The sequence below is a fragment of the Crocodylus porosus genome, unplaced genomic scaffold (genome assembly GCF_001723895.1).
Source record: "Crocodylus porosus isolate Cpor-Errol unplaced genomic scaffold, CroPor_comp1, whole genome shotgun sequence".
NCBI lineage: Eukaryota > Metazoa > Chordata > Crocodylia > Crocodylidae > Crocodylus > Crocodylus porosus.
This window is the reverse complement of record NW_017728947.1, coordinates 107,287,069-107,304,243: the sequence shown is the minus strand read 5'-3', so window position 1 is coordinate 107,304,243 and position 17,175 is coordinate 107,287,069. Positions and strand designations below refer to the sequence as shown.

The window sequence follows — 17,175 nt, the reverse complement described above, 5'->3', positions numbered from 1 at the left end:
GCCCTCTGGGCCGCCCTGTCTTAGCTTTGCCTTAAAAGAGGCAGCCTCTATTCAAACAAGCAACGAGTAGGGCGGGGAAAGAGAGACGGAGAAGTGCAGCAGCTTGGCCAGGATCAAGAGCCAGCAGTGGAGGAAGAAACAGACCCCGGATCTGAATGGGGACAGGCAGGAGTCCTGGTGGGATCCGCGGTACAGAGTTCCTTGGGGCCAAGTCATGCATACGGGTAGAGTAGTGTAGGTCACGGAGATGCAGAATCAGGCTGGTGCCCCTCCAGTAGACCCTCTAATAAAGACAGTGTAACCAATTAGTTCAGGTCTCATTCTGCCCCACCACCTGCTTACTGGGGTAATGTTGACTGAAGAGTAAATGATAGTGGAAAATGTGCTACACAGCTGGCCTGGACGACTGACCAGCCTTGCGAGCTTGATCTGTACTTTTAGCTGTATACATTGCCTGGCCTTCACCCTCCACCCAGCTAACAGCCTAACCCCCTCATTCCTACCACCATACGCACTCCCAGCTCTGTGGCTGTTCTGCAGCCGTTGGTCAAGCCTTGATGTTTAAGGACTGCTATATTGCTTCTGCAAGAGGCTCCACAAGCCCCCTGCACCTCTCTGGACATGGGTTGACCTTTGGAGCTAGGTCCTTCGCTAAGAGAGGATGCCCATATCCCATCCATGTCCTCTGGCTTCTGAGGGCTGGATGCAACCACTAGTTTGCAGCGCGAGAAGAGGAAGAAGTGAGAAGAGAAGCAGATTAAAGTTTCTTTTTACTTTGTCGTGTGCACTTCTCCCGGCAAAAACAGCTGCACTAGCAGTGGCCTCCTCACCAGCATCCCGATCGATAAGTGGTCTCAGCCACAGTGCTTTTCCTTTCCCATGCAGCTGCACGTAGCCAGAGGGCCCCAAACTCAACACATTTTTGGTTACTTCAGAGAAGAGGGTCTCATCTTAATCCTCCTTGCTCCCTTCAAATTTTACGGATTCAAAGCCATCGGGGAATCCCAAGACAGGGAATCCTGGCCATATCACCTCAAGAGCAGTTGCCTGCTATACCACCGTGGGACAGCTGCATTTATTTTACCCTAAGAAAAGTGTGGAGAGTTTCAGGCCCCTTGAAATTGGGCAGTCCACATCCTTTAGCAGTCTTTAACACAGCAGGAACCTCATCCTGGACAAGCCAACATTTGGCACTGTTCCAAATCAAGGACGTGGGTCTAGACACCCATCAAGTCACTCCAGCAGCTCTCCCCATGGTCACCCACCTATAACACAACGCATATCCTTGGCGTTAGCTGTCAGGGTAAAACTACAGTTAGTGTGTATCCAGCCACATGCATCGCCTGTATGGCTGCCCTAATGCTGTCACAATGAAAAAAAAAAATGCAGTCATGACAGGCCTGCCTTCCTTCTGCCACTGGGCTTCCTCGTCTGGCACCCACTTTCAGTAGGAGTTTTGGGTGGGCCGGGAATACAGGACCAAGCTACCCATCTCATGCTTAGCTTCAGAAAGCTGTTCCTAATGTGGCTTTATAACAGTTTGCATAAAAGGAGAGGAGGGCTTCAGCCTTTATCATGAGTCTGATCTGGGAAAACCACATGAACTGCAGATATGTGAGACAGAGATCGAGAGCCACAGGAACCGAAAGCAGTAGAACAGCGCCAAAGTATTTCTGAGCAGCCAAATCAGCTTCCCTCCAGCTCACAGCTCTCTTGGGTGTGCCAGTATTTAATTTAACGTGCTTTACCTTTCACCTCTTAAGCAAGGCATGGATACTCAATGCTGGGACATCCCCTTGGAAGGAAGCAACACCTATTTACACAGCAATACCAGAGGGCTTGCTAAGTAACTGTGTAACAAAGTGCTTTGGAAAGTGTGCACACACCAAGAAATAACTTTATTTCTGCTCAAGAAAGTTGCCAATCAAGCAAAAATTTGCAGCTGTAAAAAATCACAGGGGAGGAAGGAACAGTTTAGGACAGGAAGTGAACAATAGCCTGTCCAATTAAAGACGCTATGTGGGAAGCAGGGGAAAGAGCAGGAAGACGGGCTGTAAATGCCAGAGGATGTGCCTAAGAGTATCCTTATTCCTCTAAATGAATTGAAGGCCTTCAGCACTTTTCATCATACTTCCATTCACAAACCCTCATGGATTTTCAAGCAAGCCCCTTTCCCATCTACGTTTTCCTATAATGTGCTTAAGCCAGAGGACCATTTAAGGACAAACAACATGAATTGGAGAATTGTTTTTTGCACAGGCCATTGCAGAGGATAAAAGGCAGTCTCTTTCCATGCATCTTTTTGAACTAAAGCTGGAGACTTGTCTGCAAAACTTTGTACAACAGTAAGTACTGTTTTCCTCCCTACACCAGGCCCCTCCCTCCTGCTGAAACTAGGATGAAGGCAACTGTTTTACGCTAAGTGAATCAGGAGTATAAAATATTCCGCATTTGAACCAGCATTTTTTACATTAATTTAAAAACAGCTGAAGTGGTGCCTGAATAGCAGGAGCTAGAGAACAAGGACCCAACTCAATGCCACCTGGGAAGACTGTCAGTATGTTGCAAGAGTCCCGCAGTTCCAAGTTTAAGCAAATTTAGTGGGGGGGGGGGGTCTTTCCTTTCCTTGCTCCCAACTTTAACTCTACTTTCCCCTGTCACCAACACCCACACCCACCTCAACAGATTTGAAAAAAATATTCTTCCTCAGCCAGTTCAGGCCTGCAGAGAAGCAGACTGATCAGACCTGGGCCCAGAAGACCTATACCAGAAGGTATTTCTCACCAACTGCCTCCACTTCACAGTGTTAAGGCAAAATCGTGCTAAGATTTGCATGGTACAATGCAGCTTGGATGGCTATCCTTGAATGCTGCAATATTCATTCCATTTTCACTGTTCTTTACAGACAATTCCCAACTCAAGAAGCATCATTATTTGGGATCGTCATTAAGCAATGTACTTGAGCTCCAGTCTGTGTTTAAATTCTACTGAAGGGAACAGGTTTTAAGCATGTGAGACAAAGCAAACATGAGTTTTGTTCTATATAATAAGGGACCCCAAAGTTTCCAAAGGCCACTATCCTGCTCACTCTCTCTCTCTCTCCTTTTATATATAACTAAGTGCAAGAGTGTGGCAGTATGCACTTACCTGAGGTTACTTGCATGAAGTAAGTGTTAAGAAGAGTGGGGTTTACAGAGGAAAACCCAAGGATCAAGTCAGGGAAGGTTGTGAATAAGAATTTCTGGAAGAAAGTAGATTTTAAAGAAAGGTCTCAAAGGCAAGAGCACACAGGAAACACCTGCCTATAGACAACTAGTTTTTTTAAAATTTTAACTAGTTTAAGAAGGTTTGTGGCTGAAAAAGTGATTTTTCCCCATGGGTAATAAATAGTGGTAACCTTTTAGGGTATAGACACAGCTCCTTATTAATAGATAATTCAGACTTCTTATTTTGCCAGGGGGCCAGATTCCCTGAAAAAAAAAAATTTAAGTACTTCTCAATTAAAAAGACATCTGGTAGGGAACATCATACTGAAATGTGTCGGGAAAAAACAAAAGACATTTTCTGTTTGATCAAGAAGCAAATCTCTTTCAGCTCATTTAAAATATGAAGTTTACATATGCAGTGTCTGAAAAAAGGTGTGTGGGGGGGGAGAAGGACAATGGGAGAAAAATGCAAACAAAACACACTAAAGTACTACTACAGAAATTCATTTTAAAAAGTCACAAAGCATATTATTCCTGGAAATTGCTTTTATTTACGAATGACGTTAACACCATAAGAAGGCAGTCAGCATTGAAAGCATGAGCAGCATTCAATGGAAAACAGGGGGAAAAGGAATTAACTGAAATTTCAGAGCACTCAACACTTGAATACATCCCACTACCTTGAATGCACAAAGTTCTCAGATGGGGATTTTTTAAAGTGTTGACTATAGTATTTTAATTGACAGCCTGAAAGGAAAAAAAAAAAAATTAAAAAGGAGTCAGAGGCCATACCGAGATAACATTTTAATATTTTTGAACATTTCCTGTCAAATGGCTTTACTTCCACAGGTACAACAGTGAACAGATCATTTTTTAATCCATTTCACATGGTGTATAAAAGACTGATTTTTGCAAATATATCCAGAAAATTGAACAACTGGCAACACTGTGTAAAGTAAACATAGCCACTTCCCCGTGCTACAGGGCCTGCTGTTTGAATGAGGCTTCTCCTAGAGCTGTTTAACAAGGAGGTGGATAGCCTTACATAGACTTTCTCTTAGCAATGCATTCGATAGAGGTGGAAAACAATGCTTATATTAATCTATCAGTTGCCCACGGTACAAATTCAAGGAACCCCAGGTACCTGGAGGTTAACATCCCAACCGGAAAATACAAATAAGCCCCATTAAGAGATTGAAGAGCCACTGCTTTCTTCACAGTAACTTCTGTTTGGTTGCCCCAGCAATTTATACTTTTGCTCTGCTGCTAGCAAACACAAATGTGTTCGTTTTCCTTCCACTAAGGCTGAAGGTGAAATTATCCTTCCACTACTTCTCAGGCAGGAACAAGGGGCCAGATTCGGTGGTTCATGCAAGACCAAGATGTCAGCTGAAGTCACCAGGAGTTTAGTTTGCATCAAGAACCTCCATAGATCAGGGTTACCCATTACTTTTCCTAATATCAGCTTTGGAGAATCTTTAAAATGGAAAGTATAATGCATGGGAATTAGAGATGACCTGGAAAAAAGTCTGTGCCTCCTGTTTGCCTCTTCGTGAAGACTGAAGTTCGGCTGGCAGGGTTGTTTTCTAGAAACCCATTCCCCGCTCTTTTTCTGACATGAGCTGCGCCAACCTTTCTCCCCTCTAACTCCATTTATCGAAGCGAGCTGGTGCCGGGCCAGATGAAGAGCCTTGTGGCTGGACAGGGCTTGATGGAAACTGCAGCAGCCACCACCTGAACAGGTGTTCATCTAAGGGACAAGAGCTCAAGTCTAAGGCAGCAAACGAGACTGAAAGATGAGCAGAGAGACCGAGGAAAGCACCTCCCGCCAGAATATTTCCAACCACTGGGTACTGTTAGCATCCATTTGAGTTAAGAGGTCCAGCTGAACTCCTTTTCTCAAGCTGTTTAGGTTCTCACACCTCTAGTTGAAGGGCAGAGGTGTTGAGTTTCTACACTACATCTGAGACCAGGAGTCACCAGCAACATCAAAGAAGACCAGATCTGACATTTCTGAATCTTCCCCATCCATTATACCAGACAATAAACAAGGGATGCATCTTATGTTAAGTGCACATCTGCAGTTCCCCTTTAATGAAAAAGGAAAGAGCAGGGCACATCAGCTTTGTGACCAAGCTGAAATGCATGTTGGTGCCTTCCATTAGCACCGACGAGGGCCAGCTGATGCACTCTAATAGCTGATCTTCTGCGCTAGACTTTAATGCCATGACTATCAAGAGCGGGGAAAAGGGTGGATTACTTTTTAGGGCTCTCTTTTGAGGAACTGTCCATTCCCAATGGTACCCTTTAAGCACTTGAACTGCGGGCGAGGAATTAGCTTACCAAATGCTCTAACAGCCCCGACCAGAGAGCTATCAAAGTTCAAATACTGCCATTTATGTTTTGGCTACTCTGATGGGGGGAGCACGTGTGAAAAAAAAAATTACACGCACAGACATACAACAGTCTCTCAAAAACAGAGACCGCACCCTGGCCAGACCCTGACCCAGGTGCCTCATATTCCAGACCCAGGAATGAAGAGTACCAAAACATTATTTTGTTCAAAACAGCAATAAGCCTCTGTGGGTCTCGTTGCTAAAAAGGATCTTTTAATTTCCAACTATACTGGGACAATCAACTCTAAAAGATGCATGACAAAAAAAAAATTCAGCTCAGCTACAATCATGTACTGGCTTGTTTTTGCATCAGAATTGGTTTGCTGCTCCTAACAGAGCCAGTCTGTTGTCCATGGCTTTCTCCTCCTTTTCCCACTTCCCTCCCCACCATCCCACAGAAAAAGAAGAAAAAAAGGAAAGGATTTGTTCCCTATCTATGCCAGGCTACCCTGAGGCACAAAATTACCATTCTTCACAATTAAAAATAGGCATGATTAATATGCATTACTCTACCAAAAATTGCTTAATTTGGACCAAAATTCAAGAAAAGCAAGCTGAAGACTGAGCTCTGAGTGTTGACTTTAGCACGCTTTCCAAAAAGCTACTTAAAAAGACGAGAACGTTAGAATTCCAGCTTGCACAAGCTGACAAGCAGAGATTTAAGGGGGAAAAAGAGACAGACAGACTAGATAAATACTTTTGAGTTAGCTGTGCTTCAAATGGCTCTAACTTGTACTCATGTGGAGCTGACAAAGTAACTGGTAAAAAAAAAAAAAAAAAGTGCTACTTATGCAATGTGTTATTGCTGACTTTAAAAATAAATGATTTGCAAAGCTCAGACGCAAATTCAATGGGACAGTCATTTAGATCAGGAAATAAAAGCATTTATTTTTTTCTGCCTGCACATGTATTTTCTGCAAGTTCCTTTTTTTATGTGGCGGGGGCTGGCTGGCAGCTTTACCCATCCCTGAGACAGGACACTAACACCAAACAAATCTCATTAATCCAGAAAGAAATGGATTTTCCTCCAAGCCATTTAACTCCACACAAATGCAGGTGTGGGAAGACACTCTTGAACTCCAGCCACTAGTCAGGGAAGGATTTCTTGGAGTCAAAGGAACTTGTGTAAATTGGCTTCCCAGCCAAATAGGACACTGCTTCTCTTCTCGCAGTTTTTCTTGTGTTAGTTCAAGCCTCTGGACAATAAAAATGGAGGGACTGTACGGTCCCAGCTGAGACACGGTCTTTAAAAGGGATACTGCAAAGCTAGTCATTCCAGCATCGTTCACACCCTAGCAAGGTGGGTGTACCAATACTGCAAGTCAGAAGAGTAACATGTTAAAACCACTTTAAACAAGTCTGTCAGTGCCAGGAAGCGGGGCTGGGGTAGGGAGAAATTAGCTCCCCCATCTAGGTTATAATGACAAAGAAGAACAGAAAATGATTTGGTTTGGAGGTGCTATGGAACGGTACAACTGCAGATAATTTAATCCTGGTGGGGAAACGATGCACGCAATTCTTGAGCAGGCAAGCCTAATAGAAGGGTTATCATCTTGGTGCACTGTTGGCCTAGGAGTGCAAAGATTTTTGGGGGGGGGATGGGGAGGGGGAACCACCTACAAACAAACTCTAAGGCTCTGACTATCAGTGTTTCTCTCTACTGACAATTATTGGGTCTTGTGACATAGAGACAAGAATACACGTTTTTACCTGAAAGTGTGATTTCACTTGTGAACTCGTGACAAAAAGATCCATCGGTAACGAAGTCCAGTACGAACAAGGTGGAACCTGCTTCCATAGATGAGGTATATGCTCAGTAGGAAGGATGCATATGGGACCTGAGGAAATTATGCTGAAGACAGATTAGGGAAGAGGCACCCTCTTATAGTTATGCCGGAAATGAAAGCAATTTTTTTCCCCGTCTGGTTGAATTACCCTTCTTGGTGGAACATTAACCACAAGGCTGCCTTGTGGAAGTAAGGAGTCTGAATACAGAATCACAAGATGATCTCAGATAAAAGGCACTAGGAAGAGGCGTCGAGTTCGAGGCGAACAAGATTTGCCCTATTTCCAATCACTGAGTGGGACGAGCAAACCGGACCATTTGGGATTTGTACTGCAGAATAAACAGAACTTGTACAGCAAAAAAGAAGGATGTTGAAAAACAAAGCAAAAGAAAAAGTAAAGCTATTTTCAAATTATTAAAATGCTGAATTTTATACAGCAAAATTATATTAAACAGCAGCAGACAAGATATGTCCTGTCTCCATAGGTGAAGGACATTTAAAATGTTCAGAAGGTTAACTATAAAACAATTTTACAACCGAAATATGAACAGGCCAATTCAAGTATATATATACACAATATATTAAAATCATATAAATTATATATTTATACAAAGGGCACAAATATAGCAAAAAAAAAAGCTGCAATCGGTTTAACAGAACTGAGTTTTGAGTGATCAATGTCACTTCAGACATGTGATGATCTTCTCCCAAAGTCTTTTTCAGCCTGGATAGATAGATACCTCAGATACTACGAGTACAGAGAGCAAGGATCAAAGAATTATTATTCTAAATGAAATAACGCTGACAGAGTGGGATGGTAGATCTCATATGAAGAATTTCATATGATTTAATTATTTCCACAGTAAACATTTATTTGCTCTCTTAAAAAAAATAGAAATTCCAAATCATCTACTGCAGATGTACCACTCTGATGTGTGTATTTAATGATTACATTTGAATTTTGTTTGATTTACAAACAATTATTGGGGGGGGGGGGAGAGAAGGAGACCAGCACTTCTCAGGCTGCAAGGAATGGTGACAGATGGCAGTAAGTCAAAAATGGAATAAAAATTGCAGTTAGAGTAGGAAGGATGCTTTCCTTATAGCGCTGTGGCTAGTAAGTGAGCTTAAAAAATAGTAGCTTATTCTCAACTAGACTTCTGTATTTCAAAAGACAGCAGTATGTGGCCCCAGGCCAGTGAAGCACTTAATGCCAGTAGTTCCACTGAAGTCAATAGGGCTATTTATGTTTAAATTTAAGCACATGCCAAGTGCTTTGCTAGATTCAGGTCTATGTGCATACATTCTGTATAACAGTACCTCAACTTTCTTTCTATTCACTGCAGTGCTACCCCTTCATTAATACAGTTTTAAAGGGTTGCTACATCTTCATTAACCCAATCGCTCCAGGCATGCAAGTAAGCAGCAAGGGGAAAACTACACCAAGCAGAAAGAAAGCAAAGGCAGGGCTACAAGTATACAGAAACTCTTGTAAAAGGCTTAAACAGCAGCATGTAAAAGTAATTCAGTTGCACCAGATGCAGGTTAAAAAAGATCAACTGTATATCACGAATACTGGTTATCCACTATACTGAAAGGAGACCAAAGCAAAGAGGAATTCCCCAGTTTCAAGTAATCCTCAATCCTTTTTGGTGAGCTGTATTCTTAACAGGTAACTTTAACAGCTTTATATTTGCAACGATTTTTGCAGCTAATCTTTCACGTCTCAACCCAAATTGACAGTTGTGTCTTGTGAACATTCACCTGCAGCTGTCCGTGCATTCTGCGTTGGCTCCTTGAGAAACTATTCAAGTTAATAACATTGCAAATGAAAGACAAATTACATTCTGCATGTTCTTTCTTGATTTGAAAAATAGGTTTTAAAGGCTTGTCAAAGTTTAGATGAAAAAACCCTTCCATTAAAAAATCCGAGGATTAAAAAAATCATTAAGACATCTTTTTTTCTCTGATCAAGGGTGCTAATAAAAAGATTACAAATATACTACAATTTGACTGAGACAACTTCATGAATATGCCGCTGTTGAGCATGCAACACCACTGATATCTGCCAGGTTCCAGGTATCAATGTATCCCCATGTTAACCCCACCCTTCAACATCCTCCCCGACAGCCCTCCCCCCATCACCCGATTAATAACATTATAAAAATGTAAAATCTAGAGTTAGTGGCAAAATCTTCACAGTAAATTGTTAACAAAGAAAATGTTATTGTGGTCATCTGCAAAATGGTATCAGTCAACTGGACCCTGGAAAATTAGCTTGACGCAGTTGTGCTCCCCAGACAGCTGTGCTGCACAGAAAGGGCAGGCGGCATGAAATGCATGAGTACCGTGAGGCAGTGGGATCTGAGACCAGTATTTTGCCGACTTCTCAGAGCACACATGTCCACAAGGGGTGAAAGCATGAGTTGGAGGACCGGCATCCACGTAAAACCCTGCCTCGCAACCAAGCCAGAGAGGCACGTAGGGCCCAACGGTTCTGCACATGGGACACTCCCGCTCATTGGCTTCTGTGTCACTGCGATGTCCCCAGTTATGATACCCGTGAACGTGGCCACAGCTGAGGTAAGCCCAAGGCTGTTTCTCTTCTACCACATCTTTGCGGTTAATGCTGGGAAACGCTAAAGTGTTCAGCCCAACGGGGCACTGTGGCCTGGCGGCGTTTATCTCCTGTCGCAGGGCTTCGATGTGTTTCTGAGTCGGGGTGTGAAAGAGGCCATCCGCTGTTCTCCACAGAAGGGTGGCTCCGCACAGGTCGATGAGAGAGCCATCTTGTAGGATGTTGGTCTCGTTTTCTACCTGGTGACAGAACATGGACAGCAGTTAGGTGCAAGATGCAGCTCTTACAGAATATAACAAGGTGGGTGAAGGACTCCTTTTCCTCAACAGCGCCCTTCCCTATCAGGCTGCTCTCTGTCTCACCACTTCCTTTCACTCCATCTCTCAGCATCCACCAGCCATCTTGCCTTATAAACCCTTTGGAGCAGACAGTCTTTTGGCTCTATGCTCGTCCACATGGGCCTGGTTCGTGATTTGAGCTCCTAGGCACTATGGGCACCTAGACACGTGCTGGATGTCTGTTTCGATGCATGCCAATTAGCACGCATCGAAGCAGGCTTGATTAATGGATTCATAGATTGAGGCTGGAAGGGACCTCGGAAGATCATCGGGTCCAGCCTCCTTGCACCAAGCAGGAAAGACAACTAGGGTCAGGTGACCACAGCAAGGTGACCATCCAGTCTCCTCTTGGAGACTTCCAGGGTAGGTGATTGCACCACCTCTAATCGAGTCTGCTGGAGCATGCTAATTAATCGAGTCTGCTGTAGCACAGCAATTAGCACGCTCTTGCAGTCTCCGTGTCACACGTATTCAGCATCCCCGTGCTTCAAAAAGGCAGCGGGGGCACTTTAAAGCTTGCTGAACTAGCTTTAGTTCAAGCGCCCCTATGACCATTTTGAAGCGTGGGACGCTGAATACACGTGATGCTGCAGGCTCTTTAATTAGAGTGGCTCTCGGAACTGCTCTAATTAAAGCACCCCCTCCACCCTGGAACATGTGTAAAGATGCCCTATGGTAACAAATAATGATACAGTTTGTCTCCTGTAACTCTTTGAAAAAGCTCCCAGAGTATTTGCAGACTGATTTGGAAATGTCATCCCCATTCTCATCTCCTTCTACCCCTTTGATGAGTCCTTCTCCCTCCTTTATCTTCCTAGCCTTCCTGATCCTCTTCGTGGCTCCCTGTTCCACATAAGGCTGGCCCTAATCAGGTTTAGAGAGTTGCCACCCAGTCATTCAGGGTGCCTGCCAGTTTGATCACTCCTTTCAAGTTGTCGGCTGCATTTCTTCTGGCACATAACAAAACAGATGCCAGTCCTTCCCAATTCACTCCACCTACTCTGACATGTTTCCTTGCATTGTGGCAAGCAGAAGATCTTTACAGAGGAAAGCCCAGAACTCCAGAAGTGCTCCATGCCCACAGAGCAGTGGTCTCCAACCTCTTTAAGTAGAAGATCACCTTTGGCATTTAAAAGCAACCCAAGAACGACCGTGACCTGCCCCCCACCGCCCAGGCTATAGGGAGGGAAGGGGGGGGCAGACTGAGGCAGAAAAAATTATTTGGGGGGCACACCTCCCCAGCAGGTAAATCCCACTGGCTGGGGTCCCACTCAACTTACCCCTGCTCCTACCTCTGTGGCACTGTCCCTTGCCACAGGGACCTCGATCTACCCCACGGAGTGACCTGCTGGGCTGGGGCATGCACATGGGCACTCAACCCCCGACCCCAGCCTTGGATCTACTCTAAGAGGCTCTGAGATCTACCACCAGAGGCTCCAAGATCTACCGGTGGATCGAGAGCCACTGATTAGTGACCACTGCCGTACAGCAATACTGTTCCATGGATAGGGAGCTTGACTAGCAGCTGGGGATAACTTTTCCTCTATCAAGATCAGGCCCCTGTTTATCAGAGGCCAGGGTTTCATCAGCAAAATCCCTGTGTGGTCATCATTCTTGAACCCAGATCTCTGCAGGCACAAGCAGTACCATTTCCAAGCCACTAAGCCCAAGGATTTCCTTGCATTTCTAATCCAACACCAGTACTAGATGCTGAGAGTGTGGAGTGAAGCCTTGTTTTACCCGTATACTGCAGATTCTGAGAATCTTTTTCATGATTAAGACAGTGCATTAGGGCTGGTGCCAAAATATTTGCATCATGCAGGCATTTCTTTCCCTCGTCTAAATTCTTGGGGGAAAACACCTCACTTCAATGTTTCGCTAGCAGCTTCCTCTGCAAAATGCTGAGGATTTAGCTATGTTGAAAGGTTAGACTGTTTAACTTACAGATATGCTGAATGTCAGCATCATTCAGAGAATGTGGATTTCCCGGTGCCACATGTATTGACAACAATGGATTTATATTATGGGATGTAACGGTAAGCCTGGGCAATTAAGCTACCCAGGGTCCTGGAGGTAAATATTAAATGTTAAGAATTTCTCAGGACTGTTTGGAGTGTTATAACCATTTACTCACTTTCACAAACTAGCACATGCATAGCATTAAATAAAAATGGAAGGATGGCAAGTGCTCAGACCACAAACAGAGTGGCTAGCGCAGGGGTGGACAATTATTTCGGGCGGAGGACCGCTTACAGAGTTTTGACAAGGCATTGAGGGCCGCATGACAAGCAGCCAGGGGCTGATAAATATTACTTTTCTAAGTTTTTTAGGGGCCCCGCAGGCTGGATAGAATGGCCTGGTGAGCTGCATCCGGCCCGCGGGCCACATTTTGCCCACCCCTGGGCTAGTGCTTAGACTACTAATAAGGCTTAGTGCCTAAGCCTTGGTTGAAATGAGATATATTACATGTGTGAGCTCGGACAAGTTACCTAACCCCTACCTGCTTCAGTTCCAGTGGAAACAACCGTACTCTCTGCAGGATCAACACGTGAAATGGCTGTGAAGTGCTCAGATACCTCAGTCATGGGACAAGCCAAGTAGCTAAGCCAGAGAGAAACACTCTGCTAGCTCTTTGGCATTACAGTGTAACGTTAATGGAGAGGTAAAGCTCACTGCCTGATTTTCAGGAGTAACTAGAAGCCATGGAGGAAGGTGGTGGGGAACATAGCTCTTTTGGGAAACCGGACCTCTAGTGAACACACGGATATCTAGTACATGCTCTTGCTGGCTATAGGCTTCCTGTTTCTGATTTCTGAAAATAAGCAGCTGCTTATTTATGCCATGCTTCAAGAGATTACACTAATCAAACACAGTGTTTTGATAGAGCTTTTTTGGACTTGTTTTAATGTCACAAACACGTAAGTGGTTTGTGCTTCTGCTATCACCTTTGGAGTGTGGATTGCTTATTAAAGGCAGTATATGACACTAATGGAGAACCGACGGGCTACTCAGGAGGGAAAAGCATATAATTAACCCATCAAACCTTACACACTCAGTACTACTATACCAAATATATACCCTGGACATTACACTGACCACATCAGTCAGCATCCCTATGAGGAAAACACAGTGGAATGACCTATTTGGCACTGTATTTTAACCTAGCCCAACTTTGCACAAGGCTTAAAGTACAGTAAGTGATCTCAATTAATACAAAAAACCTGGCTAATGATTCAATAGTCCACTGAGAAAAGCAATTGATATTAAATGACACAGGTATAGAGTAGAACGATTACATTAGAAATCCGCCAAAACAAAGAGCATCTCATTTGTCAGAGCATTTCTTTGCAAATGGAAAAAGGAAAGGTTTCATTGTATGATGGATTAAATGCACTGCAAACTATGCGGACTTGTTTTTATGAACCCAATCAGAGAACACTGATCACATCAATACTAAATAACATGCCATGTAATTTTATTGAAATGAGAATGCAAATAATTTTGGATACAAGAAAAGCACTTATTCATTTTAATGCTGCCTTTTCTTAGCAGCACTAATAAGGTGCTTTGCTAACCGTGTACAAAGGGTGCAATTGCAACATCAGTTGTCCTGGTCCCCGGGGTGATGTCTGCCTGCCACCACTGAAGAAGCAAAGCAATTTATACTGCAGTCTGCTTGCTGAAAGCAGAGCAATATTCAATCCTCCGTTTCTCTCATTTCTTTTAGCAGTCAGTCTTGGTAACAAACCGCAAAATTGGAAAGTCAATTTGGCGGTACTGGGCAACCACCTTTGACAGAACAGGGAGACCAGAAGGTATCACAATAACACTGCAGAAGACAAAATTGTGTCATGACCAAAAAAGACCAGCTTCCCAAATTCTTTCTAATACCCACCCCCAGCTTTCAAAACCAGTGCGGGTAGAGGGCGGAGGTCACTGTGGACACAGGTCAGATATTGGTCTTTTTTAAGGATGTTTAGGGGTGCTCAACATTTTTCCCCATGCACTGAGAAGTCCAATCAGTCTCATACCTTAGTTACTCATCAGAAACAGAAACATTTTTGTCTCAGCATTATTTCTGGCTGCTTACTGTTTCCAAAGAAGGCAGATGGCATTACTCTGACCTGTAAAGCCCTGAAGTATATCAGGGTCCACCTAGCCATGAGATCTCCTTCCCTTCTGGCTCATAGTTGAAACTGCTTTGGCTCTGAGTCAGGTGTTTGTTCTTTAAACTATGCATTTTTGGAAGGCCAAATGCACAGTCACCTCCTTCCAAACTCTTCACCAGTGTCTCTCTCTCTCTCTTCTGGAAGGGGGTACCGTGCGCTCAGCTGGGATGTGATGGGACCACAAATGGGCGGGGAGTGGTGTCTGGAAGGGATGGGCAGCCGTTGCCAGGATTGCAGGGTGGTGACAGAGCAGGCCTGGGGCTCAGGCAGAACCACGATCCACTCCTTGCACACCCATGACGGGAGGCAGGGGCATGCCGATCGCACCCCTGCACCAAGTCCCGGCCCCATGCTGTCATTGCCCCGTGATCCTGACCCTGCCCACCTGTCCTGCTTCTGGATGCCACTCTCTACTTACCTGCCCGTGGCAATCCCACCCATCTGACTGAGTCCACCCTGCCCATGGTGGTCTGGGCTGGTTTCCAAGGAGAACCCGCTTGCCTGATCACTTCATCTGATGCCCCCGGCAGTGGGTGCGGGGTGGATGGGCCAGGGTGCCCAGGCAGTGGGGCTGGGTCCAGCAGCAATACAAACACCAGCAGTGGCAGCTGGGCAGAGTGAGCTGCCACTGTGGGAGAGCCAGGTCCAGCCACTGCACTGACCCTGCCACGCGCCTGGGAGCAGCAGGAGTGACTGCACATGCAGTGGCCCAGGTTGCCCCCATGCCTGGGCAAGGCAGGGCCAAGGGACCTGCCACAGGCCAGACAATCCCCTGGTGGGCCAGATTTGGCCCACAAGCTGTATTTTGCCCACCCCTGCCCTGTGTCCTATTAGAGCATAGGAGAGCACATACCACTCAAGAGTGAGAGTTGTTTAGGTTTTACAATGCACGTGTATTTTGGCTGAAGACTAGCAATAACGGAAAATGCACATACTGCTCTTGTGCTGACAATATAAACCACAGCGCAGTGCTACAGAATTTACTGTGCCCCGAGACTGCCAAAAACTCTCACACATGGAAAAGACTCTTTTGTACCATGTACCTAGATCACCATACTTCTCCACATCAGGAACACCTCCTGATGCTAGCTTTGGTTTCATTTAAAATACACCACTTAAATTAAAACATGCCACTTAGGTTACAGCCATGTAACTTCTGAAACCTGAAGTAGGGATATTTTACCAACACAAGCATGAGCTCTTATCCTTGTCTTGCATCTCTTGAACTGCTCTGCTGGCTTTTTGATTTCATTTAAAATATAGTCATGTACTTTGAACTTACTAGCTTCCCCCTCTGTTGGGCAGATCTGGTTTCTCGTAGAGTATACACATCACCACAGACGGAGATTTCACGCCACACTCCAGGCTTAGACTCTTCTGTAAAGCCTCCTTTTGGATGCATGACCAGCACGCCATTGGTTGTTAATCCGTCCATGTGTCCATCAGGGTTTTTCCATTTTGCTGCTTTTTCCTACGTGTAGTAGCACAACAGAGAGGCAAAAAGCACAACCATTTAACTTCTGAAACCTCAAGTAGGGCTATTTCACCGGCACAAGCATGAGCTCTCATCCAGCCTTACATCTCTTGAACTGCTCTGTTTGCTTTATAGATACCACAGCAGCTAAGATGCATAATGAAGATGCTGTTAACCGCTATAGTTGGATATAATTACAATGTTTACTATGGCTTGGATTGTGTAGCTGCCATTTTTCCTTGGTAACTAGCAATCAAGTAAAATAAGCCCACTGTAAATTTAATTCACAAGGCATTCAGTGTGAATTCAGTTAAGTCAAACCCTGAAAAGCTGCTGCTAGTCTTTTTACAGAAACAGTAAGGCTAAAATTGGGGCTACAGTATAAACGAGAGGTAAACGCCCCCTAGCCAATTTGGTTAATAAAATTACAGTATATATTTATAAACAGAATCAGTGAGTTTAACAAAGACATTCAAATCAATGACAGGATGCATAACATGACAACTAATCAACAGTAACGTCTTCTGCTTATGCGGGGAAAGGGGGGAGGGAAATCACACGGCACCAAAATGGTTCTTGCTTGTAGTGAACTTAGCCATCAACAGTACTTACCCCAAGAAATATGTTTTTAGAAGAATCAAATCCTGCTGCAAAAATTCTTGCTGTATATGGTGGGTTTCTGTCACAGACAATCCTGCATGCAAACCTGGATATGGTGCTTTGTGTGATCTGAGTTTCATCATTGTTTTGGCTGCCAGAAATGGTATCTGTTACAACAAAGTCTATAGGGCTTTCTGTTGATCTGCCAACCTGCAAAAATGTAAGACACTTGTGTTACAGCTCTCCAAATATACCTCACAGAAACATCAATGCTATCATCTTGACAAAATTAATTTAGGTCACAATAATCTACCGTCTGCTAACCAATGTTTTGCATGCTGAAATTCAAGCTGTAGACTAAGCCATTTTTTCACATTTTTGCCTTGGGCAAAAATTCACCATTTTCACTGAAAGACAGCTTACTTACTAAAATTGAAACATATGTATACACGGCTGTCTGCAACAAATTGCAAGCAGGTTTTTTTTTAAAGGGACTTTTTCTAAACGTATGAAAATACTGATTACTACTGTATTTCATAGCCTGTTCTATGAAAAAAAATTCACTCTTTCTTTCTAACAAATTAATTTAATAATGGAACTTTCTATGATCACATTATGTATCAAACT

The 17,175-nt window shown here is 44.1% G+C and overlaps 1 protein-coding gene across 1 annotated transcript in view; it reads right to left on the bottom strand.

Moving 5' to 3' along the window:
• Nucleotides 1-3,995: 3,995 nt before the first annotated feature.
• Nucleotides 3,996-17,175, bottom strand: part of PELI2 (pellino E3 ubiquitin protein ligase family member 2) — a 75,498-nt gene continuing 62,318 nt past the window's right edge. Inside the window, exons 4-6 of the mRNA XM_019551164.1 lie at nucleotides 16,561-16,758; nucleotides 15,757-15,945; nucleotides 3,996-10,206 (exon numbers count right to left, since the gene is read on the bottom strand). Of these exons, the coding sequence (XP_019406709.1) occupies nucleotides 9,640-10,206; nucleotides 15,757-15,945; nucleotides 16,561-16,758 (954 nt within the window). The 3' untranslated portion in view covers nucleotides 3,996-9,639. The remainder of the gene's footprint in view (nucleotides 10,207-15,756; nucleotides 15,946-16,560; nucleotides 16,759-17,175) is intronic.